The sequence below is a fragment of the Colletotrichum orchidophilum genome, assembly GCF_001831195.1.
Source record: "Colletotrichum orchidophilum strain IMI 309357 chromosome Unknown Scaffold_38.1, whole genome shotgun sequence".
Taxonomy (NCBI): Eukaryota; Fungi; Ascomycota; class Sordariomycetes; order Glomerellales; family Glomerellaceae; genus Colletotrichum; species Colletotrichum orchidophilum.
Genome location: NW_019172994.1, coordinates 110,017 through 134,547, shown reverse-complemented (window position 1 = coordinate 134,547; position 24,531 = coordinate 110,017). Strand labels below are relative to the sequence as shown.

Genomic DNA, 24,531 nt, shown 5'->3' with positions numbered 1-24,531 from the left:
TCCGCAGCAACCTATCTCTAGGCCCCGCGTTCGAATCGCGGTCGGTCCTTGAACAATCGTTATCGTGGAGGCTGGTCTTTCATCTTGGTCATTTTTTTGTTACTTGCGCTGAATGAGTGAAGTTGACAATTTTTGCACCCAGGAAGTAGTAAAAGTAGTACGTTTGCACAGGAAAGATCGATTGTGCGGTTACTCAATCCTATATCCACTGCAAGCGGGTTTGTATTTGATGAAGCACTTGAGGAGCTGCAAATTATGAACCCGTCTCATGCTTCCCTGCCTCTTTTGCCAACTGCAAGCTCACAGTTTCTGGACATTGGAGTGACGTTGTCACAATGAACATGGTGGCGAGGTAAGCACTGATCTCTTTCTCTCGCCAACCACTGCAATAACTGAAAGACCTTTCCTCCTGTTTCAACTCCTGTGTAAGCCCCCGATCCATTCTCCAAGTGGATTTCTGCTCGTGAGCACCCCAAGTTCAGCAAACATGGTCCATTGTTCAAGTTCCTTCCTTCTAAGACTTGACCATAGACCCGAGAAATAGCCCAAGAGCCGTCAAAGCTAGCGCCAGAGGCGTCGTCGCATTCTGTATATCCCCAGAAATGACTCCAAACAGGTACAAAAAGCAAAAGGCAAAAAACGGCGAGAGACACAGCAATATGTATGCCGATGTCATCAGCGCGGACCGACGTTCTCGGATATACAAGCCCCAAAAGTCTTCCTTGCGATTGCTCCTCTCATCGAGGTAGTGGTACCGCTGGGGTATGCAGCCGACCGTGTCGTCGCTCAGCGCCTCCACGGTCTCATAGAAAGGCAGACCGAGCGATGTCCAGACAACACTTTCGTTCTTGGCCGCATAGCGAAACACGTGGCTGAATTCTTCGGGAGAGACGGGTGGCTCGCGGAGGGCGGGTCGGGGGTTGTAGTAGTAGTCCTTTTGTAATGTGCTTGGGACTTCGAGGCCGCGGTAGGCGAAACCGTTGCGGCAGAACTTTTCAAACTGACAGGGTTCCAGTGTAAGCCTTCAATCTCGCTTAACAATATGCTGTCCGTAGCGGCGACGGAAAAAGTGCAACTGGCCTTTGGGTCTTAATTCCCGACTGAAGGATGGGGACACTTACACGGACAAACTCACAGTGTGAGAAATTGTAAGGCGAGAACCACCATCGCCAGAAGCCTTTAAGATCGCGGTATGTCTTTCGCAACTCTTGGCCAAATTCCGCAGTGTCTAAAAAAAGCGAGGGTAGCTGTCTGAGCCGATGCCGGCTCGTGGTAGCGAGCAAGAAAATGTATCTCGGTCGGGGGTATTTGTACATCTGGTCAGTTTGGTTCCCCTGGTGAGGCGATGACGCTGGGTCAGGCAAATCCGATGCACCGCCGCCGGTAGGCGTCTTCATGGATCTTGTTCCTAACGACGATGGCGCACTTACCGTCGACGATGTCGGCGGAGCCTCTGCTGTTGGGTTGCTTGCCGAAGCTGTTTGGCTTCGGCTTACGAGAGGATACTTTTGCAGCAACATTGCGATGTTACCTGCGAATGACGCTGGGACGGTTTCCCATCTTGATGTACCACACCTCTGAGCATGAGACGTTAGCAACATGAGTCTCCGTGAAGGACTGTTACATGTAACTCACACAGCGCCATCCAATTCGCGCCTCGGTCGAGCTCAGAGCATGCTTGGGAGGCGAAAGGGGCCACCAATCCCAATCCTCCTCTGTCCAAATTTCCACCCAAGCTTGGAATGTATCCAGTCTCTTCGGTGTGGTTTCAATGTCGAGCACAACATTCTCAGGACGCGACTCTTCCAGCTCCGTCAGGATGACTTGCATCTTATACTTCATGTCAACCCAATACTGGTCATTCAAAATGTCTTTGCCCTTGAGGACCTTCGCGACGAGCTTCTGAGCCTGTGTCCGGAAACTAGTGTTGACAAAATCGGAAAGTCTCCTCGTCATGTTATCGAATGCCGCGCTGGAGAGGACGAAAGCCCGGATACTCTCAAAGTCTAATTCATCTGCTCCCCCCTCCTTCTCCTCGGGGATATCCTCGTCCTCTTGATGGTCCAAGTCGTCGTCTTCCTGCTCAAGCTGCGCGACGTCATCAGGTCTTGATTCCTCAGGCTGAGTGCCTGAAAAAAGCTCCGGGGTGCTATCCCTCGGCTGGTCGAGGGCGATAGGCTTGAGGCACTTCTCTGCGATTCTCGATGTGACCCCTGATGCAATTGCCAGCCGGTACATACGGAAGAATACAGCGGATAGGGCTTCTTCCTTTGATGTAGCTTCTATTGCTAACTCCAGCCCCAATGATCGCAGCATTCGGGTCAAGTTCCTTCGAAGCCTGTCGGATCCAATTCCAGGCTTTCGCATAGCCGACTCAAAGAGCGGATATAACTTGCCATTCTCGGACAAGAACGATATCGCATTGCCCAAGCCTGCTCTAACCGGTGTCGAAGTCGATCCTCCAACCAAAGTGGTCGTCGACGATTCAAAGGATGCTACAGAGCTGGTCTCCCATGCCGAATCCTCAGCATCATCGAAGTCTCTGTAACTTGGCCCACTGTCATCAACGGTTCCTAAAGCGGGGAACATTCTTCCACAGTGACTAAAGGCAGTCGGACTGCTTGCCAGGAAGTCCCTGAGTCGCCCCGAGTCGACAAGGTCTTTGCAGTCATCCCAAGTCGAGTACTTCTGGGCCCAATCTCCTCTCCAGGCGAAAAGGGTCGGATCTCTGACGGTCTTTGCAACGTGCTCTTGAAGACGTAAGAAAGCGTTTACATTGCCCTCGCCGTAGATCGGTATCATATCGACGCCGAATAGTCCTGACAAGGAATATGCAATATCCTCGAGCCAACGCGCGTTGCGGTTGGTGGCCCAGAACATCTTCCGGGCCACAGACACCCCTGCAAGATCACCTCCCTCGAGAACGAAAGGGTCAATACTAGTAATGTCATACAACTGCCTTCGGAGGTCGAATCGCGAGCCGATAATCTGCCAGTCGCGGGTATAGAATACAAGCCGAGGTGGGGCAATGAGTTCCGGTAGTGTCCAAGACCGCGAAAACCATCTGCTGCGTTTGAAAACATCCGGTAGTCTGAATGGCGTTTTTCCATCGGTAAAGTCAATATTGGTACGTGAAGGATCTCCAGACACAACATATGTCCCCGATTGCATGTCAACATCAGACAGGTAGGCAATGCATACTGCCGCTGATTTGAAGACGCGAAAGCTTGACTCGACTGCTTCGCTTCGTTCGGCTTCGCTTTCCTTATCTACGCAACAAGTATCAATCCAAATATACCCGAGTCCTTGTCCTTCAGCAACTGAACAAGCGGAGTTTATTTTTCGAAAGCCGCCTTTCAAAGCCGCCGTTGCCAAGTCTCTCATATCTTGGAATAGAACCTCATCATGCTCCCAAAGGTGAGATAGCACGGCGTAAGGTGGGGCATATTCAAGATCAAAGAACTCGAGTTCTTTCGTCTTCGTCGATAGAAGTCGCATGATTAGGTAGCGTGGAACTGTGTGTTACTCTGCAGATTCTGATCGATACTCTTCTCGGTGACAACGTCCTCGATTTGCGCATGCAGTGAGGCTTTGAAGCTGGAAAGAAGGCTGATAGGCAGCCAACCGCACAACCAATGAAAAAGTATGGGGTTTATGCAGCCGCAGGGAATGAATGATTGGTTGTGTCACAACTTGCATATTCGACGAAATGCGCCCGATGATCGCTGCGCCTTGAACGTGTGTTGATGTAATGTTGATTATTAGATTTTGGGGCCATGTTCCGGCCGATTTGATATAGGAGCTGAGATGGTATTCGAACTGCTCGTCGGAAAAACGCAGTCGCCATATCCAGCACTCACAGAATGGTATCAGACAGCTTCCGCTGCAGCCTCTCCCCGACATTCTCCGTGGCCTCCTCCTCTTTCCTCCTCTGTATCGCCGCCTTGCGGTTCTCGTGATACGACGGGTCGCGCGTGACGCCCTCGCGGCGCCATTTACTGGGCGGCTTCAGGCCCAGCTCCGCGTACCGCGACCACACGTTGACACCGCGCCGGAACCATCTCTCTTGTCTGTCCTCCTCTTCCTCGGGCGACGCCTGCCACTTGCTCCTCAGGATGCGGCGGATCGCCTCGGGCGACATCTCGAACTTGTCGGCGAGCGTCTTGAGGTCGTACTCCTCGGGAAACTGTGCGTGCAGCGCCTTGATGCCGGCAATGGCGTCCGGGGACAGGCGCTTGCGCGGCTTCCAACCCTCGGGGAACTTCTTTTTGAGGGCTTCTTTTTGGAGCTGCCAGTTTTCTCGCTTCGGTTTCGCGTCGTCTGGGTCTTGTTCGTCGACTAGCCCCCTTGATGTAGCCTGCTTTCCTCCTTTTTGGAAGGGCACCCAGTCATGCTTTTGGTTCTGGACGGTTGAAGTTGCAAATGTTGAGGCCTGGCTGAGCTGGAGAATACGGGAGTTCTTGAGGTGTTGCGGGAGTCTCGCTGCGGCGACAGGTTCGGAGATGTGCAATTGCGAAATGCCCTGTATGAAAAGCCGCAGGGGGCTCAGGCGACAGGAGCAGAGCATTGTGTAGGTATTCGTGAATGTTACTGACTCGGACTTGAAGGGGGAGTACTCGAGTTCTGGGGATGATATCGTGGGTTGAGGTCAGACAAAGAGGTGGCTGCCCGGGGGTGTGGAAAAAAAAAAAGTCGAGCTCGAGTCTAATTAATTCGGTCGCGCGACTGGACGGGACGGGACGCGCAGACAGGAGAACCCATCGCAGGGGCACCCGGTGGAAAAGTGCCGCTCCGCCGGGTGCCACCGGTGCTGACGGGACTGCAGGGGCTCCTGTAGGAGTGCTGGCAGCGGCCATAGAAATTTAAACTTACTAGGTAAGAATGCACTTCATCCTCAACTTCAGAGACCACTTATTCAACCCCCACCAACGTGGGTTTAGAGTGGTGGTATTCGCATCTACAACTTATCGCTTTCAGAACGTTTCGGGGATTTCGAGTCTCTTCAATCCAATTGAGCCCAGTCTTCAGATACGGCCACCAATGGTCCATACTAGGTTCCGCCCCTCCCTTTCAACTGGGGAGAAGACCAAGCACGTGCAAATATCATAGCATCATCCATGTTCTCGGCAGTCTTCGAAGCCATGGGGCCAACTTTGCCTGTGCACCTACCTGCGTCTCCGTCCAATCTACTAATGGCCCTCATTTTCCTAGCTGGGCTTTCCGGTCAACCAGTATGGTCCGGTGATACGCCAGTCAGGTGTCAAACCCCCCTCGTCCGAAAAGGGCCACTACCTCGTTTGTCTTCTACCAAAGTCTCCAACTTGCAGACTGGACTCCTGTTTCTCTGGCCCTGGTATCTCCATTTTCTTACAGTTATTCGTTTTCATATGATTATCGGGCCTCAGTTTGAAAGAGTCGTTCAAGTTGCTTCAGAAACATCTAGTATCCGATGAGACAAGTCTTTCAAGTTCGACGAAGCCTTTCCGCCCTTAGCTTGAGCTTTACCATTGTCATGCTGAGTCGGCCTTAACACTAGGAGTCCCGATTCTTTTTGATTTTCGTCTCCTCAAATTTATACTCACTGAAAAGCTGAGGTTCTAAAAATTTTGTCTCATTTGATCCTCTCTAAGATTGATTTTGTCAAGACGGTCACAAATCCTCAAGCAATAGTAATGGCTGGTTTCCTCTGGTATCGGGGCGACGAGTGGCGAGAAGTCTGGGACTACTGGTTCAAGTGGACCGACGAACACCTCACATCCGATGACCTTCGCCCGATGATATATACCTACGATGAGCTGGGTGCCGAAGCATTAGACCGACTGGATAAGGTGTCCCCTCCCGTGAAACCCCCGGCTCCTGGCGAGAAGGCAGGCGCTCCTCGGGACGCGAAGGTGCATCGAGACCTGTATGCTCTTCTCAGAGACAACGCAGATGCGGATGAGGTTCTGGGGAAACTATGGACTGAAGTCAATACCATCCCGCCATGGGTCGACTGGGCCCAAATTGAACGTGGGCAACAAGTCTTCCTTCGATACGCCGGCCCAGCCATTTTCGCCGTCAGTTCACCCACACCTCCCGAACCTGTCCTCTAGTCTCACGATGGGTATACCGCATACACCTCACTAATACAACTCACAGCTCACATTCCAATCCCTGGTAGGCGGCATGGGCGGCCGCCGCGTCGTGGAAACCCTCTCCCGGACCGGCGGCTTCGGCGTCAAAGTCACCCGCCGCCGCCTCCTCGAGACGTTCCAGCACATTCTCCAAGTCACCGGCGACCTCCCCTCCATCCAACCCGGCGGCGACGGCTTCGCCTCCAGCATAAGAGTCCGCCTCCTCCACGCCGCCGTCCGCCGCCGCATCCTCCTCCTTGCCGGCCAACGGCCCTCCTACTACGACGTCGCAGCCTACGGCGTCCCTGTAAACGACCTCGATTCCATCGGCACAATATCAACCTTCTCCTCGACGCTTCTCTGGATCGGCCTCCCGCGCCAGGGGATATTCCTCACCGACCGCGAAAAGGAGGACTACCTCGCCCTCTGGCGCTACGTCGCCCACATCATGGGCACCCCCACCGACGCCTTCGCCTCCGTCTCCAAGGCCAGGGCTATGATGGAATCCCTCCTCGCCTCCGAGATCCAACCCTCCGACACCTCGCGCGCGCTCGCCAACAACGTCCTCTCGGGCCTCGCCAACCAGCCGCCCTCGCACGTCTCCCGTGAGTTCCTCGCCGCGGAAACGTACTGGCTCAACGGTGCCAAGCTCGCGCGCGCCCTCGCCGTCGAGAGGCCGCCCCTCCACTACTCGCTGCTCATCCTGGGCCAGTGCCTCTTCTTCATGTTCATGTGCTACTCTCGCCGTCTGTTCCCCAGCTGGGACGAGTCAAGGAATAAGGTCTGCTTTCCATTCCACCTCCTTGGGGATCCCCCTCTTTTATCGTCTGTTCTCGGCCGATGGCTGGCGAAAGCAGAAAACACGCCCCCTTGACCACCAACATCATCACTAACCCAACCCCTCCCAGAATCTCCAGAAAGCCCTCTTCAACTTGACAGTCCACAAACCCGAGCTCGGTGCCCTGGGAAAGGAAACGACCTTTGAGTTCAAGTATATCCCGACCCTGGACGTCATGTCCTCCGAGGCAGCGGCCCGGTCCCAAGACCGGGGCCCATTAGCTCGCGGACCCGACCCCGACCCCGACCCCGCCCCCACAGAGGCGGCGGGGGCTGGCGCAGGAGCACGAGCAGGAATAAGTACTCGCCGCGTGCGCAGCAACGAACGCCGAAGCCTCATCGCTCTGACCGTAGCCTTCACCGTGGGTGGCCTGCTGGCTTGGCTGGGGATCCGCGGGGCATCGGCCCTGTGTAGGAGGGTTTTTGAGATGGTGCCTGTGGTATCGTAGTGTAGTGGTGGTACTTTCCGCAAGAGCAAAGGGCCCACATCGGAAACCTGGTATACAGACTTCGACACCGATGGGCTGATCCTGATCGGCTTCTGGAGGCCGGGTCACTTGGATCTCGTGTAGAATACACACTGTATCTGTAGATCAAACCGTTTGGTCTAGCAAGCCTTTTGTGGGTTTGCGTACACCTGTTGACGGATCTACTCCACGGCATGAATATCACTGCCGCATGTTTCGAGTTGCAGAAGAGGAGAGCCACATAGTACGATAATGAGACAGACATAGGGGTCCACGCCACTTTGTTGTTGATAATCGAGTTGCTTTCGCTGCCTTTCAATACTAAGCGCGAAAGAGTAATCTAGTGTACAGGAAAAAATCCGTGCTAATTTGCAGCACGGTAGAAACTTTTTTGAAATCTGGCTCATTGGCCATCGGGAACGACAGTATGACAGTGCCGATCCCATCCGAATAGTATTCCTCCCTAATGTTGAACCGTATGTGCAAGCCGTGGTCTTTCCATAAAACGCCGTCGCAAGCCCGTTCAAAAATGCCAGATGCGTGCCAAAAGTTCCTGTGATGCTTAAGTCCCAGACCATCACTCAACGCCGACCCAAAATCGCTCTTCCAAAAACTGCAAAACTTGAAGAAAATTATGCGTGGTGCATCAGCTCGACGGGCGGGCGGGAAGTATGCGCCATGATGGGCTTCGGCTCGATGGGGCTGAACTCCATAGGCTCGTCGGTCATGTCCTCTAGGCAGATAGCGGGCAGATCGGGGCTAGTCCCGTTGACGTCGGGTTGGTACAGCAGAGTAGAGCTCCTGCTGCGTGTTTGTCTCGAGCCGTCGACGGGGCTGATGGGGGTCTCAATGCCCGTTGGGCGGTGGTGGAGCTTGGCCAGCGCGTCGGCGAGATCCTCTGCATGGACCATCTTGTTGGGAGCATCTTCCAGCTTCATCTCCCAGCCGTGAGGCGGCGAGGGAGGGGGAGAAATAAAGAAGAGCTTTCCAGCGTCGGGCAGTGCGAGGTGGCGGTCGGTGACCTCGACGGGCGTGGACTGGCCGAAGTAGACACGGACTCGCTCGCCCATGACGGCTTCACCGTCCCAGATGCGGCGGACGGCGATAGCGTCGTCCTCTGAGAAGAAGGAGACCACGATGCGGCGGAAAGACTTCAGAGGCGCCCATGAGTGGACGGGCGCCGTCTTCAGAACGAGGTCGCGAATGGTCTGCAGGTTGTCGGGGCGAAAGATGGAGGTATCATTGAGGTTTGTGAAGAGAAGGGTATTTGTGGGCGGCGTTGGCGGGATCAGAGGCGGCAGGGAGGAGAGGTCGAGTGAGAGCGACTTGGAGGAGCCAGTCGAACGCCTCGAGAAGATGGGGCGAGTGTCCAGCTGAGGCGATTCCATTTTGGGTGGTTGTGTATTATTGTTGAGGTGTGTGGAAGCGGAAGCGGTGGATTATGCGGTGTATGGCGAAGGAGTCGTTTCTTGCACTTTGCTGTATTTCTACGCCGAATGTGTGGTGCTTTTATTCATCTGCAGGAGAGAGACTTGCACTGCAGTTGTGTGTATATATTGTGTTGTTTGTTGCTGGAGTTGGAATGAGAAGTAATGCAGATGGTTGGCGGGAGGCGGTCTTGGTTATATGTTTGGGCGTGCCAGTGAGAAAGTGGCTTGGCTGGCGCTACTGAGCGACGACTACTAGGGTCGGGCGGAGTGTGGGATGGTTGGATGGATGGTGGACAGTGGATCCATGGCTGAGTAGGAGGGGTGCCGTGCCTTTGGACGTTGGGTGGAGCCTAGGTAAGGTAGGTGAGGGCGTGGGTAAACTGGACCATTGGGTGTGTCTGTGTGATGAAACGGGAAGGCCACACGGACTCACAGGCCCGTTTGAAGTTTCGCCGCCTTGGAGCCCGTCACAGTGGTGGAGACGGGAGACGGGGACCCTCCCACGTCTGCGATACGCCCTGCGCCTGTGGTCCCCTTCCTTATCCGTTACCACGATCCGTTCCCACAGACAGTCACGTAGTCACGGAGTCAACTACAGCCCAGTCGCTCTGCAGTGCAGGGCAGGCTTACTCCAGGCCTCATGGTGAAAGGTCAACAGCAAGGCAGGCCGCGTTGGTTTGCCAAGATGCATTGGCGCAAGAGAGGGCCCGTTGGGATCGGACGACGCATGGAGAACAGCGGCAAGGCACCAGCTTGAACGCAGCATGAGGTGCCATGAGGTAAGTCACTCTTTCGATTCATCTCTCACCAACTTTCAACTACTGTAGGTACCTAGGTAGAAAGAGGTGCTTTGGACATGGCACTGGGCCTCTAGCAGCCCGGGGTCAGGACTAACATGGCTGACCCGAATTGGGGCTGTGCAAGAGCAAGAGGCAATAGAGAGAAAATTGTTATGGCAAAGGTTTTTTCTCCAGTAGGCTTGGCATTTCCCAAGCTTGAAATGTCCACGGTATGCTTTCCGCAACACTACTTGCAATATCTGCCATGCCATAACCGGTGCTGCGGTTACCGCCTGTTGGCTCATGGGAAAATGATCCACGAGGGACTGGACCTCTGTCGTCCTCGTGTGCGTGGAGATGGGCCGCTTGACACGGCAGGCTATCAACGAATCGAACTGGACTTGGTTTGCTGGCCCCACTGGAAATCGAATTGTCGAGAATGCCATTCGCCACCCCAGCCATTCTTTACGCGCAGTTTCCGTGTTCTGGTCCTCTTGGTCCTCTTGGTCCTCTTCCTTAACGGATGAGTTAAGGTAAGATGGCCCATCTCACGCTAGACCCGAGTACGTATCGTTACGGTAGCGGCCCCAGTTATCTCCGCCTCAATCGGTAATTTCCTCAGTGACGGCTTTACGGTGTGCTGTGAGGGCGCCCCATGCACGAATCCACGAGCCTCTTCCACCGCTGTTCCCCCACATTGCTAGCGCACTATCCGTCCGACGTGGTCAATGACGGCACGCTTTGGGGCTCACCTGGTCTTGAAAGTGCTGAGAAACAGCGCCTCGACCCGCTACTTGGCCGCAGCTACGCCAGCCGACGACAGCACTACCTTCGATAGCGGCGCATCGCCTTCTTTTGACCCTGTCGACCCTCTCGACCGTGTACGTCCATCTTGTCTTGTGACCTCAGACTCGGGTTTCTCCTATTTTCCCTTCCAGTACGTCTCTGAACACGTGAGAAATAGGCACAGCAGACAGCCACCGAAGGCTTGGGTCTCGGTTCTTGCGTACTGGGATGCCTCCGGTGCCTTCATTCCGAGTACCTAGGTATGCAGCCACCCGTTTTCAGAGACACACCTGCATCTCAGATCCTCGAGATGCTCAGTCTGGACTCGGGCATACTCCGAACGTCAACGTTACCCTGCAGATGCAGTCTTCAGATACTGTTGACTTGCCATTTGACAATCAACACCTCGACAGCAAATCTCCCCGCTCTTGCGCTATCGCGGTCAAGCTAAAAGCCTTCAGGGATACGGAGTCAAACCCCCACAGCGTCAAGTCCCTGAGTGACCCAGGGTCCATGGAGTGACTGGGGCTGTGCAGCAAGTGTTGTTTTCACGAGACAGTTTGGTCTTGACCACTGTATCTACAACACTTGGAGTTTACGGTTCGCTACTAGCTATAGGGGCGGGCGGCGCCTCCTCGGACCACCTGCGAGACTGCCTGACCAAGGTTCGCTCTTCTCTCCGAAATGTCTTCTGACGATGTTGTCGGCAGGTTGCAGTGCAAAATGAATGACCGAAACTTGTGTCCCTCCTCTTGGCTGAGCAACGCCTCCAACCCCCGGCATCATACCACCTGGAGCTGGGGCTTGGTCTGGGAGGGTAGCTCACCCATGATTCGTGCGAGCCCCTCTCAACGAACTGCAGCGATGGCGCCAGCTCAGCAAAAATCCGCCTCGATCTTTGAATTATGCAATGACCTAATGCCGGCCGGGTGAATAGGGGCAAGGCATTCGGAATCGTCGCTCCACGGCGTGATGCATCGCGGGACGGGGCCCCGAAAAGCCTCAGTCGCGGCTCGCTCTTCAAGCTTGAACCTCTCCCTGCCGGCTCAGCCTGCGCCGGCGCACGAGTCGGCCTACGAATTTTGTCTTCGCTCAGCCGGCTCTGCGCCAAATTGCACCGAGCCTCAGCCCCCCTCCCCTACGCCGCCGAATAGAGAGTGACTCAGTCAGAGACACTTCTCAGCGCACACGCTCGTCTGATCCCGAACAGAGGTTCATTCAGCCACAATGGGATAAACGAACAAGACGAATTTTGCCTTCAACAATCCACAAGGCCCACCCGCTGATTGCTGCTGCTGCTGCCATTATGTGACGCCGTTCGCCAATGTTTCAACCCGATCGCCCCGACAAGCCGCAGAAACGCTCCCCTCTCCGATTGCCACGGCAGATTACGGTTTCGCTGTACGGTCAGCAAATACCCCCCCTCTGGCCATCTGGAAACGAGGCTGTGCAAGATACCAAGACTTTCCACCTGCCAGATTGATGTTTCGTGCTGCAATCGGCTTCCCCAGATTCCGTTCTAGGCCAAGACATGCATGGCCTTTTTCTGCGCTTCGCTGCACCTCTGACACTCTTTTCACTGGCGTCACTCCAGATTATATCGGCTACCAGTTACCCAATTACGGTAGGCAAGCTACGTCTACGGCGAAGAGTCTCGTCCCACGACTATCAACGACGGCCCACGGATCATAATCCTTCATCTTCGACAGATAAATCTTGTTGTACGAGTTGGAACTCCGAAGTTCTCTGGCTTTACTATTCCAAGTTCTGGGCACTCTAACCATATCCTACCGTTTGCTGCGACTCTGCGGTCCCAAGACGTTTGCAATACAGATACGGTGACTACTCATCAAGCTCGATGCACCTTGCACCTTATCGCCCGCAAGTCCGGGGGCCCCCTTGCAACGAGAGACATTGCCTGCCCTTAGAATCGACTGATTAACTTTGCTGCTGAGTCGGACCTGAAGCGATGGCAAACTTATCCAGTCCGTCTGGACTACATTACAAGGAACCCGCTTGCGAGGGGAAATCAGCATGAAATTTTGCAACAATCACAGCTTGGTCTAATGCAACGAACGACGACAGCTCGACAAGGGAGCGTGGGCTGTGTATCGCCACCCAACTAACACCATCCCCCTGCCCCCATCATCGACCAAGTGTCATCTTTCTTCCTACGTTACGAGCAACAGGATGAGCCGAAACTTGACTGAAGGAAAACAATAGCCTTTGAAATTGACCTGCACGACCGTCCCAAGTTTGTTGGGACGACGGGTCGAAGTTCTGCTCCATCTTCCCGAAGACTAATGCGCTCGTTCCCGCGAGCGTGCGGGCAGGGGCATTGTTAGGTTTTTGCGCATGATACAACCGATCTGCAACCCCGGCGTCACTGCTTCAGAATTTTCTTGAACCGACGGGTTTGAGCTGCCGTGAGCATGATTGCACCGTCTGAGTATTGCCGAGGGAGGGAGGGAAAAGGAAAAGAAAAACTTGATGCAAGCAGCAGGATCTTCCGTGTCCTTGCGAGATGCTCCGACGCTGACAGTTAACCTCTTTCGCGCTGTCGGGAATGTTTCCAACGGCTCTGCCTGCCGCTACTTTTGGGCTAATGTTTTAACGCACATCACGGTTGCTTCAGACAATGGCTTCCGAGAAACAGAGCCCTGTTCAGCATACATCTGCAAGAGGACGGGATCAAAGGAACTCCCGAGTCCCCGTAATTACCCTGAACTCTGGTTCATAGCTCAGCCTCACAACCAGAGCTCGGTCACCTCCGTGGCTTAATTGTACAAGTCGTAGTTATGATACATGGCGTGACGGCATCACGACGCCAAAAACTCTTCTCTCTCCTCCTTTACACCGGCACACAGACAGGGCGCAAGCTACAGATGCCATCGGCAAGCAGTACTCTTCTCGCGACACACCAAGCGAGGCGCACAACTTACGCCGTTCTAGCACTATATAATGATGCTATGCGAAGTGGACTCAGTCACCGCTTCGGGAGCCGTCCCATCTCAAGACAAGCAAAGTGTTGGCAGCACAGCCCCCTTTACCCCTCAGCTTGCCAACGTTAAACAACGCTCCCCTCTGTACCTTCTCTTACCGGATCTCGACACCTAGCTTTTCGACCAATTTCCGGGTCACCTCGCTATGTAGCTCATTGGTCTCCTCGTTGGTAAGGGTCCGCTCCAGACTTCGGTAGTTGATGCGGTAGCACATGCTACGCCTCCCCGTCTTGGGGTGCGTGAACTCGTCCACCAGGCGGACGTCCTCGGCCCTCTCGCCGGCGATGTCGCGCACCAGCTCCATAAAGTCGTTCTCGTGGAAGTCCTGCGCATTCGCCTTAGTGTTCCCTCCCGCCGACGAAGTGCTCCGGAGCCAGAAGGAGACGTCCTTGGGACAGGCCGGGTGCTTGGAGAAGGGCACGAAGCGCTTCATCGAGTCGAGCTGGTCGGAGATGCCCCTGAACTGGCTCAGAAACCGCTCGTCCTTGGACCAGAAGAGGCGGATGTCGGGGATCTGGAAGAGGAGCATGGCGATGCGCTCGAGGCCGATGCCAAAGGCCCAACCCACCTGCTGCGGCACGCCCGCGTTGATGCAGATGTCCTGCTTCACCACGCCGCATCCCAGTACCTCGAGCCAGTCCCCGGCGTAGTACACCTCGAGCTCCCAGGAGGGGCTTGTGAACGGGAAGTAGGCTTCTACCCAGCGGACCCGCAGGGGTTCGTCCTTGTAGTCCGGATCCGCCTTCGCGGCCGCGGCCTTTGCCCTCGTGAAGATTTCGACCACCATGTTCTCGAGCGACCGCTTCAGGTGGGCACCAATTGCTTCGGCCTCGGCGGGCGAGTGGTGGCCTTCCTGCAGGGGGTTCCGTTCCGCGTCAAAGGCTGGGTGAGGGTCCTCGACCTTGACGTTGTGCTTCGGCAATCTGTTGAGGTCCTCCCACACGGCGGCCGCGATGTCGCCTTTGGGCACCTTTGTCCTGTCCCACATGCGGGCGCCCTCCATCTGGTGGAAGACGGGGTAGTGGCTCCTGTCGATGGCGTCCCTCCTGTAGACATCGGCGCTGATGAGGTAGCCCTCGCTCAGGTTCTTTTGAAAGGTCTGCGCCTGGTGCGCGCTGGTGTGCGTCCTGAGGAGCGTGTCCTTGTTGAAGTAGTAGGTGTCCGATTTCGCGCGGCCGGGGTGGTCTGCGGGGAAGCCGAGCGAGTCGAAGTTTTGGTGTGTAGAGACGACGGGGTCAAATGTGTTGTGGTACTTGTACGTAGGCGCGGGGAATTTTGACTCGATTATCTGTCGCGTTATGTAAACGGGGTGGTCCTTTTGAAGGTGAAGCTTTCGCGATGCCGCGTTGAGGACGTTGGTCGGGACGTTGAACCAGGTGTCGGTTGGGATTGTTTGGCCGTTGACCTCGACGGTCTTCTTGTTGTCCAAGGTTTTCGAAATCGTCGAGGGTTCTAGGCTTCCCGTCTTAGACTTATTTCGGTTCAATTGATCCGACTAGATCTTACCTGAGGAGTAGCTGCGCCGGCTACCACTCATTGACAATGAAGCGAGGGCTTGCCATTGTCGAGGAGCTCTGGGGTAGGTGGCGCCACGAAAGCAACTTGGCAATTGCCTCCCAGCTAATCTTGGGACGATCATTTCGAAGTCGTGTACGCCTTTGTCCGGATACAAAGGCCCTCTGGCTACGTGCTCATCACAGGTGTAGAGCTTCTCGGTGCTGTTGCGACAATGTCTGAAGCTGCCGTCACGGGGTCCAAAAAAAAAAAAAAAGGGAGCTACCTCAGCAGTTAGTCGTCACGTCAAAAGTGTCGATCACCAGAAGTCTGACAAAAGCTACGGGCGCACGGGCCAAGGCAATTGGGATTGCGACCGGAGCGGCACACGGCGCCAGGCCCTGCCGACCCCCGGGGCAAGGGTCCGGAGACGCTTAGCGCATGGCACCCTTGCTCGCTGCAGGCCCATGACGCACCGAAATCGAAGCAGCAGATTGTTGCGTTGGTCGCAAAAGCAGGACGGCTCTATCAGCAAATCTCGTTTCCGCCTTGAGCCGACTACAAGCGCGTCCCCCCATCCAGCCGTATCGGTGTCAATCAAACCAGGGGGGGAAGATAACGACAAAAAAAAGTTCGCGATATACCGAGCCGATCTCCAATCATTCGGCTTCTTTCTCCCACCACTTGCACCCTTATCCTGGCGGAAAAAGCCTCCTGCACCACCCTCCCCCGAAGTCGGCTTCATCCGCAAAGACGTCACTCAACCGCAGCGACTGAAATTGACGTTCCAGTAACACACGCTGCCCAGCTATAGTTGCAGACGTGAGAGGGGGATAGGCAATCTTGGACATAACTTTTGTTAAATCCGAGAGGCCGTTCTTCCGTCCTTCCCTACCGCCCTTTTCGCCACGCATTGTTCAGTTGCGCCGCAGCGGGATGAGCTTATCGTAGGAAAGAGTGCAACACCTGCAACGATGCAGTCCGCCGCCGCCAACATGGCCGCCAGCAAACCGGCCGACGAATCGTCGGGGTCGTCGCCGTCGTCGCCGTTGAAGATGGGGCAGCTCGAAGGGGTTCAGGAGAAGCCGCAGTCACAAATTCAAACGCAGCCGAAGCAGACGGCGACGGCAACGACACCAGCGCCTCAGAAGCAGAAGAAGACGGCGGAACCGTCCCTGCGGTATCCGTTTTGGTTCGGAGGCAGCGCAAGTAGTATGGCCGCCTGCGTGACACATCCCCTGGATTTGGGTAAGTTCCATCAATCACCACCCTGTTCTGTTGATTTGCGATCAGGCGATAGAGCCTGCGATATCGCGATGTCGGAGCGGCCAAGAGCTGACAATGTCTCACAGTAAAGGTAACTGCGCTCCCCCTCCAAAGAGAAAACACCAAAAAACCGACCATTCGGTCCACGATGGCGAACTCAAGCTCTCCCGGCACTCTTTGAAACCAAGAGACCGCGTAGCCCAAAAGCAAGACCAAAAAACAAGACTTACTTACACGATGCTCTCCCTCCCTTCTAGGTCCGCCTCCAGGTCCGCCGCCCCGACGCGCCAAAGAACATGGTCGGCACCTTCACCCACATCATCCGCAACCACGGCGTAACAGGCCTCTACAACGGCCTCTCGGCCTCCCTCCTCCGCCAAATGACCTACTCCACCGTCCGCTTCGGCGCCTACGAGGAGATGAAGATCCGCGCAACCCGCGCCAACGAAGGCAAAACCCCTGCCTTCCCAGTCCTCGTCGCAATGGCCTCGGCTGCGGGCTTCGTCGGCGGCATCTCGGGAAACGCCGCCGACGTCCTCAACGTTCGTATGCAGCAGGACGCTGCCCTCCCCGCCGCCGAGCGCAGAAACTATAGCCACGCCCTCGAGGGCATGCTGCGCATGGCGCGCGAGGAAGGCATCATGAGCTGGTTCAGGGGCGTCCTGCCCAACAGCATGCGCGCCGCGGCCATGACGGCCTCACAGCTCGCATCCTACGATACCTTCAAAGGCTTGCTGATCCGTAACACGCCCATGGGTGATAACCTGACGACGCACTTTACGGCCTCGTTCCTCGCCGGTGTGATGGCGGCCACGGTGACGAGTCCCATTGATGTCATCAAAACGCGCGTCATGTCGGCGAGCACGCAGGAGGGGCTGGCGCATACGCTGGCCAAGATTTACAAGGCTGAGGGCCTTGGCTGGATGTTCAAGGGCTGGGTGCCCAGTTTCCTCCGCCTCGGACCGTAGGTTATCTTCCCGCTTGCTCGTTGATACGAACAATATCATCGTACGCTTTGCTAACACCCCTACAGACAAACCATCTGTACATTTGTCTTCCTAGAAATGCATCGCAAGGTCTATAGAAAGGTTGCCGATATCGGCAACAGTGAGGATGCGTCCATTAAGGGGTAATAGGCACACGAATGGCTTGTGTTGTATTATAGAATGAGCGTTAAGATAGACTGGCGCTGCATCATCATCATCATCACCAGCACCATCTTGGCATGATTGGAGGCGTTGGAAAGAGGCAACTCTGCTGCATTTGACAGGAGTTACGGAGGAGATACACAGGAAATAAAGATATGGTTGGATTTCTTTGCAGCAGTGAAATATAACTTGACGTGAGGTTTGTGCGTGAGTTGTATTAGAGATGTCCGGGAGAAGACGCACCTTCTCGGCCGACACCAAACCCCGCCTACCTCCCTTCGCCCTGATGTTTGGCAGGCTCTATTTTTTTCACGATGGCTCTGCCGCCGCCATTCCCTGTCGCAGACGTCTACAAGCCAAGCCAGTCTAGGTCCAGATCTAATTCCAGAAAGCTATGGTAGGGACGCTGGGAAGCGTAATCCCTCTTGCCGCCGCAGAATGCATCACTTCGTGCGTGGTTGGTCCATCCCGCGTGTTGCAAGGCAAAACCCGGCAAAACCCACCTCCTCCGAGCTGGCTCGATTGGACCAGCTGATGACCAAGCTGGCTTCGTCTCAAAAACTCGCAAAACTCCAGTACCCCCCAATATCTCAAGGTGGTTGTCGTACATAAACGCCTTTTTGTGATTTTATTTTTGTCGTACTCTCTCAGTTCCACCCAGACTGTCCGGATGCGCCGTAAGGAGTAGTGGTGGTATAGGGTGTCGTTGCGTTGCCTCCCCACGAGGTTTGGTTGCCGCCGTTGAAAGGAGTAGTGTAGCCTTGGTCTTGCCATGGGTTGCCGCCGTCCATGTCCAGGTTGGGGCTCCGAGGGCCGTCAAAGTCGCCCATGCCATCTTCGTCCGCTTCGCCTGTGAGAATGTGAAGCGTGAGGGCCAGCTTCTCCTGCAAAATCTTGATTCCTTCTTGGATAATTTGATCCGGCTCCAGACTGCCTACACCTTCGACCTCGAAATAGAACTTGCCAGGTAACGCATCGTAGTCGAATGCTTCACCTTCTTGCGGGGGGTCCTCCATTTTGGCGTACTTGCTCTCGGGCCTGGTTACAATTTAGCCATCTCGCACTTTCTGAGGGTGGTTAAAGGTACTAGTTGAATTACCCACCATTCAGCTTTGGCATCTTCTTCGAACCACATATCTAGATGGTGCAGTTTGTTGTGGGGATCGTATTCAAACCCGACGGCAGACGTCGGCATCCACTTTGCGTGCTCCTTTGCGATGCCCTTCTTCGCGATGCAAGATATCTTGAGCTCCTGCCCTTTGCGCAGCTTGCAAATCAAAGAGCCTTGTCCTTCGGGATCAAGGATAACAGGGTTCCCCACGGTGCCATTCTGCCTGAAGCTGTCGACGATGAGGTCGCTGGCGTAGACCTTCATGGTCTCGTCTGACGAGCATCGCGCATGCAACGTGAGCTTTACGCTGCAGTTGTCGCAATACTGCTCGCAGTCGCAGTCTCGGGTGTAAAGCAAGCTGTTGACGTCCTTGGATTGGAGGGGGATCAAACCCAGGCGATGGGCGATGAACTCATCGGCGAGGACGGATGTGTTGGCCTCGATTTCAACTAGGTCGATAGCGATCACTGGGACTTCGGCCTGGATGACGCGACGCAGAGAGTTGGCGAAGGAGAGGTCGCAGTTTGAGAGGTCGAAGTTGACGTGGATGTTGTCGGCCTGAAAATGTCCCGGACTGTCAGTTTCGAAACCATCGCCTAGGAGGGTTTGAGGAAGTAGTACCCCTGAGATCTTGATCGACGGTCCTCCCGACTCGCCGTCCAACAGCATCGGCTCGTAATCCATCGCGCCGCCTTTCTCCTTTTTGGTCGTAGCTCGGTCAAAGGTTCTCGCGAGTAATTCAGATTATTCTGCAGAAAATAGGGTCGATTCGGTGTGAATTCAAAGCAAGACCGCCTTGACAATCGTAATTATCGTGGGTCGCGGGTGGATTGAGTGGATGGAAGGTGGCGGTCGTGTCACGGTGGAGGGGAGGCTGAATGGATATTTTTGCGACCAGAGGCAAAGGGAACATAGGCCGCCGCCTCAGGTGCCATTCAATTACCAATTGGAAGGTGCAGCGACCGTGCCTGGCGCCTGGTAGAAGCGCGTTGGCCTTGTCTTGGCGCTAGTGTTATCGATAAAGCTCTGAACGGTCCCTTGATTCATCCGCCCCGGGATGGAGCTCTCTGGAATCTTATAATTGGGCGCGAACTTTCCCGCAAGGCCGGGGTCCAAGGGACGGCAATTCGTCACTTGGGGCCATTCCGACAAAATTTCATTTTCTTCTAAAAGCTTCTCCGTACACGCGACCAACCCCTACATCGTCTCCTCGATCTCAACCACGCTTTCGCCCTCCTGAGCCTCTCACTCGTACACAACAACCGTCACAATGTTCAAACAAGCCTTTGCCTCCTCTTCTCGCGCAGTGCGCAGCGGCATGCGCACCCAGACCCCTAAGTCTGTCTTTCAAAATCAGTTCCAGAGCTCCCCTGCCTTCAGGATACGAGCCGCGCAACCCGCCGTTGCGAGATGGTACAGCGACGCCAAGGAGAGCACCGAACCCGTCAAGGAGGCTGAGAAGCCTGCCGATGATGCTGAGTCTGCCTTGAAGAAGCAGTTGGAGACTAAGGAGAAGGAGGCTGCCGACTGGAAGGTTCGTTCGCATTCCGTCCCCCGATCTCGGCCATCGAGTTTCAAGACCCGGTTCTAACATGCCGCCCTCAAGGACAAGTGCCTTCGCACCATCGCCGACTTCCGCAACCTCCAGGACCGGACACAGCGCGAGGTCAAGCAGGCGCGCGACTTCGCCCTGCAGAAGTTCTCCAAGGACCTCATCGACAGCATCGACAACCTCGATCGCGCCCTCTCCATGGTGCCCCAGGAGAAGCTCCAGGTCGAGGAGAAGTCGGACGACCTGAAGGACCTCGCCAACCTGTACGAGGGTCTCAAGATGACCGACGACATCCTCATGTCGACGCTGAAGAAGCACGGCATCGAGCGCTTCAACCCCGAGGGCGAGAAGTTCAACCCCAACGAGCACGACGCCACCTTCATGGCGCCCCAGCCCGACAAGGACGATAACACCGTCTTCCACGTCCAGCAGAAGGGCTTCAAGCTCAATGGCCGGGTGATGCGCGCTGCCAAGGTCGGCGTGGTCAAGAACGCTTAAGAAAAGATGTCTCGACATATTTACCACACTTCCGATTTCTACCGAGATCTCGTTCTAAAACCATGGGGCTGGTCAGCCGGCCGCTGGAGGCGTCGGCGCCTTATAAACCCCGCTTGTACCATTATGTTCTACGATATTCTCTCGATTCCCGGAACAGCGAATTGGGCGTTCCGGTCGGTGTATAATGCTCCTCTCATGATGTGACAATAGCATGGCGGAAAAAAAATGCAAGGGGGCCGCAAATGGGAAGGCCTCTTTGCTGGATGAAAAGAAGAAATGGATAGAATCTCAATACGTTTGTGTATATACAGATCCCGAATAGGGGTTCCGGGGTCTCATGATTCTTCTCAAAGCTCTGGTACAATTTAATCATACCGTGTCGGAGATTTCAATCTCCCTGTGTCTTAATCACACACACAATCACTTTCCGGTCTTTGGCGTTCACACTCGTTCGTGGTTGATCATGATACTTTCACACAATTCCTATCTACACTGACATTGCCGCAGCGCCGTCCTTGGCTTCGGGGCAGATCCAACATCTCCAATTCCATCTCAACACAGCATCGTACTCAAACAGTGGGTAAATATCGGCCCAATCTTGGCCCAAATTATCGGTCGTGGAAAGCATTCTGCGAAAGGTGGGGGATGCAAGATTGACTGCTCGAGAATTGTTGGATCACCCAACCTGCGACGCAGTGTTAGTCAACGGTTCCACTCAACATTGACGATGCTAGCTTGGCAGTACCTAAGTGTTTGCTTATTCGGACAACTCAGACAGCCGAGAAGTCGATTCCAATGGGATGATGCTAATGTAACCAGTTTAATATCGACGACGGCTGGTTGCAACGGTCATATAAGGATAGGAGTAGGCCACGGCCGGGACTTCGAAAGAGTCCGTTGCAGTAACGTAGCATTGCGAACATGCGAAGCGACTGGGCAAGATATTTGACGGCCTGCTATGTCGACCACATACTTCTCCCAGAGAACAGCAGAGCAATGACCCAGTGGGCATGATATAGCCTTGTCCTGGTGTTGTCAGCCAGTCGAACTGACTCTGGTTCAGATGCAGACGCTTACCCGTCAGCAACAGGTCACCAAAGAACCATGCTGAATATAGCTGCAAGAAGCCATTCCAATACCAAGAGCACGAATGGCTGTGTCGTAGACCCGTTGTACCTGCGAGATGACTTTAGAAGCAATCAGAGAGCTCCAAGGCTGCCATCTTGTCCCGAAAGTTCTGCGAGACAGCCCGTCGGACCTCGTTCGGACCCGACATGCTGGCTCTCGAGCACTCGCCCTTGATCTGGTACTGAATCTCAGCCAGCTCCGCCCTCATGTTCTGGTTTTGATCCTCCGCGTTCTTGAGGGACTGGAATCTGCTCTGGACCTCGTACCGCAGCTCGTGCAGGTGCGCCGACACCCGGCGCAGCACGCGTCTGTGGTGCTTCTGGCGCTGGGCGAGCTCCTCCGCGGCCTTCTTCTCCAAGAGGTGGTCGACCGTCATGCGCATCTCGCGGAGCTCGATCCTTGCCCGCTCGATGGCGACGCGCATGACGTCGTTCTGGCGGGTCAGGTTCCCGTCACGGGTCCTCCAGCGGAGGACAGTCTGCCAGCGCTGCGTGATGATGACCTCCGCGGTCTTGGCAGGGATGCCGGCGACGTGGCGGGCGCCGGGGGTGTTGAGGACCTCGCTGATCTCGGCTTCAGTGTAGTGGTGGGCATAGGCGCGGCCGAGCTTGGCCGGGTCCGTAGAAGGGGCGGAAAGCTCGGTGATAGTCTCGAGGGGCGCAATCGGGTCGCCGTCTTCGCGGAACTCGACCTTGTGGAAGCGGCGCGCGACAATGGGGTTCATGCGGTCGAAGAGGCCGAACCACCAGTTGCGCATCTTGTGCTTCAAGGTCACGCCTATGGCTAAAGTCAATATCGTTCGGCATCGAGGATTGTTGAGATACTACTCACCAGGGGGTAGATAGATGATGGAAGGCTCAGAATCAACAGAGTAGCAGGGCGTCATCCATCCTTGGTCGTTGATGTCTCTCTGAACCTCGAACGCCAGAGTGAGACGGTCGGGGGGATTCTTTTCAGGGCCATCGCCCAAGGGGGTCGCGGGACGCATACGCTGGGCCTAGGAGATGTTCAACATTGAGTTGCAGAAAGGTGATCCAGCGAGACTTACATCCTCAGCCATGAAAACTTGGTTGGCTCTCGGGTTCTGCTCGGCACAGCCCTCAGCAAGAAGGCGAAAAGTACAGGGAGAGATCCTTCCGGACGCAGGATCACCCTCGTCGTCCGAGATGTCATACTCCTTCGCTGAAATGTGTCAGTATCGGCCCAAACTGCTCCCGAAACCAGACTTACCGAAGTCACGGTCCGGGTCGTAGGGGTGCTTATAGGAGGACTGAGAGACCTCGGCAGTGGGGTGGAGGTAGTTCTCGAATCTGTACTCCTCAAACTTGGGCGCGACATGGAGATATCTAGGGCGAGGGATGTCGTAGGCTGTCTTCCTCTCTACATCAGCTGGGGGGTACTCGGCAGCGGCCATGTTAGCTTCCTTGAGCATCCTAGATACAGTCAGTGATAACCAGGTATAGAATAACCCGTCACAACTCACTGAATATAGGCATCCATATCCCGCTTCTGATCAGCACTTAAACCTGCAGTGGCGGCTCTCTTGACAGGTGACGATTGCATCTTGGAGGTCCTAAAGGGATTGCGATTAGAATAATGGCAGTCAAGAGAGAATTTCCTTGGAGAAGGACTCACTTCTGTGGCTGGCTGTGAGAAAAGCTATTGGTGTCGACAGACTTTCCCTTGCCCTTGGACTCCTCTTCATGCTGGCAAGCCGTACCGGCCACCTTGGCATCGTCTCTCTTGGCTCTAAGAGCAGCCTCAAACGCTTTCACCTCCATCCATGATCGCAGCGGATCGTTGGCTTGCATCATGGAGCCGCGTAAAGCATCGTAGGCCATCATCATCGAGTCTGACATCTTCCACGTCTTCGCGTAGGGGTGACCAGCCGAGCAGCCAGGAAGTCGGGGGCTAGGCTCGTCAGGGCCGTAGTCAACCAGGTTGCTCTTGAAGATAGACCAGTCCTTGGTTGTGGGGATGCCTTCGATCTTGATGCTGGCATCTTGAAGCTCCGGGCCTGAGATAAGTCGGTCAGTCACTTCAACGATATTATGAGAATTAGTAGACAAAATCCACGTAGCCCAGTAGAGGGATGAGAGGTGTCTCAGGGCGTAAATGGAGTCAGCGAAGCATGGAGGTATTCATTGAAAGCAGAATGTGCTATCTAAGACCTAGTGGAAGCAACAGAACAATGAGGAGCACTTGATACCTTCATGAACGGAACGCGAGTACGACTCCGAGTCGGTGCTATTGCCGTGCTCCCAGACGTTGGCAGAATACTGCATCGTGTTCTCATCCCACTGAACGACAGTATCCGGACCTTTCGACTGTTAAAAACGCATGTGTGAGGCAACGATTTCTGAACTTACTTGAAGAACGGTTGAGATCGCGCAAGTTGTTGTCCTGCTCCCAGTTGCCGTACAAAACCGTGTCCGCGGTCTCCTGGGTAAGGGCACCATAACCTGGTCCGTGGGGTCCGACGTTAGAATTCATCAGCTCGAACTCGTTGAGACCGTATATCTCTGGAGGATCTTCCTCGAGGAAGCCCTGCTCGTCGTACATGTTGGTACCGTCGGCGTCGCGAGAAGACTCGCGAGAAGACTGGCGAGAAGCCTCTTCGATGATCGAAAGACGATGGGGGCTGTGGTCCTGAAGATCACCAGCGGTATCAAGGTTCGCTTTCCTTTTTGTCAGAAACACATTTCTCATTTGCGATGGAACCTGCCAGAAATCGATGAGTTGTAGATGACTTACCGGCCTGAGCCCGCGAGCCCTGAGCGGTTCGGTCACGTCGCGAAGACATGATCGACAGACGTTTGAGAGCAGCGAGGCCTTTGAATCCCTTGAGAGACGAGACTGTCTTAGATAGAAGACCTGTGATGAGAATAGTGAGCAACTGCCAAGGAACGAGATAATTATC

The 24,531-nt window shown here is 54.9% G+C and overlaps 11 protein-coding genes across 11 annotated transcripts; 6 read left to right on the top strand and 5 right to left on the bottom strand.

Annotated features, from left to right (window-relative positions):
- Nucleotides 1-514: 514 nt before the first annotated feature.
- On the bottom strand, nt 515-4,567 carry CORC01_05474 (mitochondrion organization and biogenesis protein; the record flags this gene model as incomplete). Its single annotated transcript, XM_022617117.1, has 5 exons — nt 515-1,000; nt 1,122-1,228; nt 1,431-1,491; nt 1,636-3,064; nt 3,861-4,567. 5 exons carry the CDS (start codon nt 4,565-4,567, stop codon nt 515-517), a joined length of 2,790 nt encoding a protein of 929 aa, XP_022476342.1.
- A 1,105-nt stretch (nt 4,568-5,672) lies between these two features.
- CORC01_05473 (tat pathway signal sequence) lies at nt 5,673-7,522 on the top strand (the record flags this gene model as incomplete). The annotated part of the gene is made up of 4 exons (XM_022617116.1): nt 5,673-6,056; nt 6,139-6,894; nt 7,022-7,312; nt 7,400-7,522. 4 exons carry the CDS (start codon nt 5,673-5,675, stop codon nt 7,520-7,522), a joined length of 1,554 nt encoding a protein of 517 aa, XP_022476341.1.
- Nucleotides 7,523-8,049: 527 nt separating this feature from the next.
- CORC01_05472 (calcipressin) lies at nt 8,050-8,805 on the bottom strand (the record flags this gene model as incomplete). The annotated part of the gene is made up of 1 exon (XM_022617115.1): nt 8,050-8,805. One exon carries the CDS (start codon nt 8,803-8,805, stop codon nt 8,050-8,052), a length of 756 nt encoding a protein of 251 aa, XP_022476340.1.
- A 1,178-nt stretch (nt 8,806-9,983) lies between these two features.
- CORC01_05471 (uncharacterized protein) lies at nt 9,984-10,163 on the top strand (the record flags this gene model as incomplete). The annotated part of the gene is made up of 1 exon (XM_022617114.1): nt 9,984-10,163. The coding sequence occupies one exon, from the start codon at nt 9,984-9,986 to the stop codon at nt 10,161-10,163; it is 180 nt and encodes a 59-aa protein (XP_022476339.1).
- Nucleotides 10,164-10,354: 191 nt separating this feature from the next.
- CORC01_05470 (uncharacterized protein) lies at nt 10,355-10,934 on the top strand (the record flags this gene model as incomplete). Its single annotated transcript, XM_022617113.1, has 3 exons — nt 10,355-10,507; nt 10,714-10,754; nt 10,826-10,934. The coding sequence occupies 3 exons, from the start codon at nt 10,355-10,357 to the stop codon at nt 10,932-10,934; spliced, it is 303 nt and encodes a 100-aa protein (XP_022476338.1).
- Nucleotides 10,935-11,736: 802 nt separating this feature from the next.
- On the top strand, nt 11,737-11,895 carry CORC01_05469 (uncharacterized protein; the record flags this gene model as incomplete). The annotated part of the gene is made up of 1 exon (XM_022617112.1): nt 11,737-11,895. One exon carries the CDS (start codon nt 11,737-11,739, stop codon nt 11,893-11,895), a length of 159 nt encoding a protein of 52 aa, XP_022476337.1.
- A 1,613-nt stretch (nt 11,896-13,508) lies between these two features.
- Nucleotides 13,509-14,951, bottom strand: CORC01_05468 (phenylalanyl-tRNA synthetase; the record flags this gene model as incomplete). Its single annotated transcript, XM_022617111.1, has 2 exons — nt 13,509-14,866; nt 14,921-14,951. The coding sequence occupies 2 exons, from the start codon at nt 14,949-14,951 to the stop codon at nt 13,509-13,511; spliced, it is 1,389 nt and encodes a 462-aa protein (XP_022476336.1).
- Nucleotides 14,952-15,882: 931 nt separating this feature from the next.
- CORC01_05467 (uncharacterized protein) lies at nt 15,883-17,307 on the top strand (the record flags this gene model as incomplete). The annotated part of the gene is made up of 4 exons (XM_022617110.1): nt 15,883-16,156; nt 16,266-16,369; nt 16,432-17,138; nt 17,208-17,307. 4 exons carry the CDS (start codon nt 15,883-15,885, stop codon nt 17,305-17,307), a joined length of 1,185 nt encoding a protein of 394 aa, XP_022476335.1.
- Nucleotides 17,308-17,969: 662 nt separating this feature from the next.
- CORC01_05466 (RNA polymerase Rpb3/RpoA insert domain-containing protein) lies at nt 17,970-19,117 on the bottom strand (the record flags this gene model as incomplete). Its single annotated transcript, XM_022617109.1, has 2 exons — nt 17,970-18,360; nt 18,426-19,117. The coding sequence occupies 2 exons, from the start codon at nt 19,115-19,117 to the stop codon at nt 17,970-17,972; spliced, it is 1,083 nt and encodes a 360-aa protein (XP_022476334.1).
- Nucleotides 19,118-19,703: 586 nt separating this feature from the next.
- CORC01_05465 (GrpE protein) lies at nt 19,704-20,483 on the top strand (the record flags this gene model as incomplete). The annotated part of the gene is made up of 2 exons (XM_022617108.1): nt 19,704-19,967; nt 20,040-20,483. 2 exons carry the CDS (start codon nt 19,704-19,706, stop codon nt 20,481-20,483), a joined length of 708 nt encoding a protein of 235 aa, XP_022476333.1.
- Nucleotides 20,484-21,672: 1,189 nt separating this feature from the next.
- On the bottom strand, nt 21,673-24,414 carry CORC01_05464 (uncharacterized protein; the record flags this gene model as incomplete). The annotated part of the gene is made up of 9 exons (XM_022617107.1): nt 21,673-22,388; nt 22,443-22,608; nt 22,660-22,793; nt 22,842-23,044; nt 23,095-23,184; nt 23,247-23,628; nt 23,821-23,931; nt 23,981-24,289; nt 24,366-24,414. 9 exons carry the CDS (start codon nt 24,412-24,414, stop codon nt 21,673-21,675), a joined length of 2,160 nt encoding a protein of 719 aa, XP_022476332.1.
- Between the last annotated feature and the right edge of the window lie 117 nt (nt 24,415-24,531).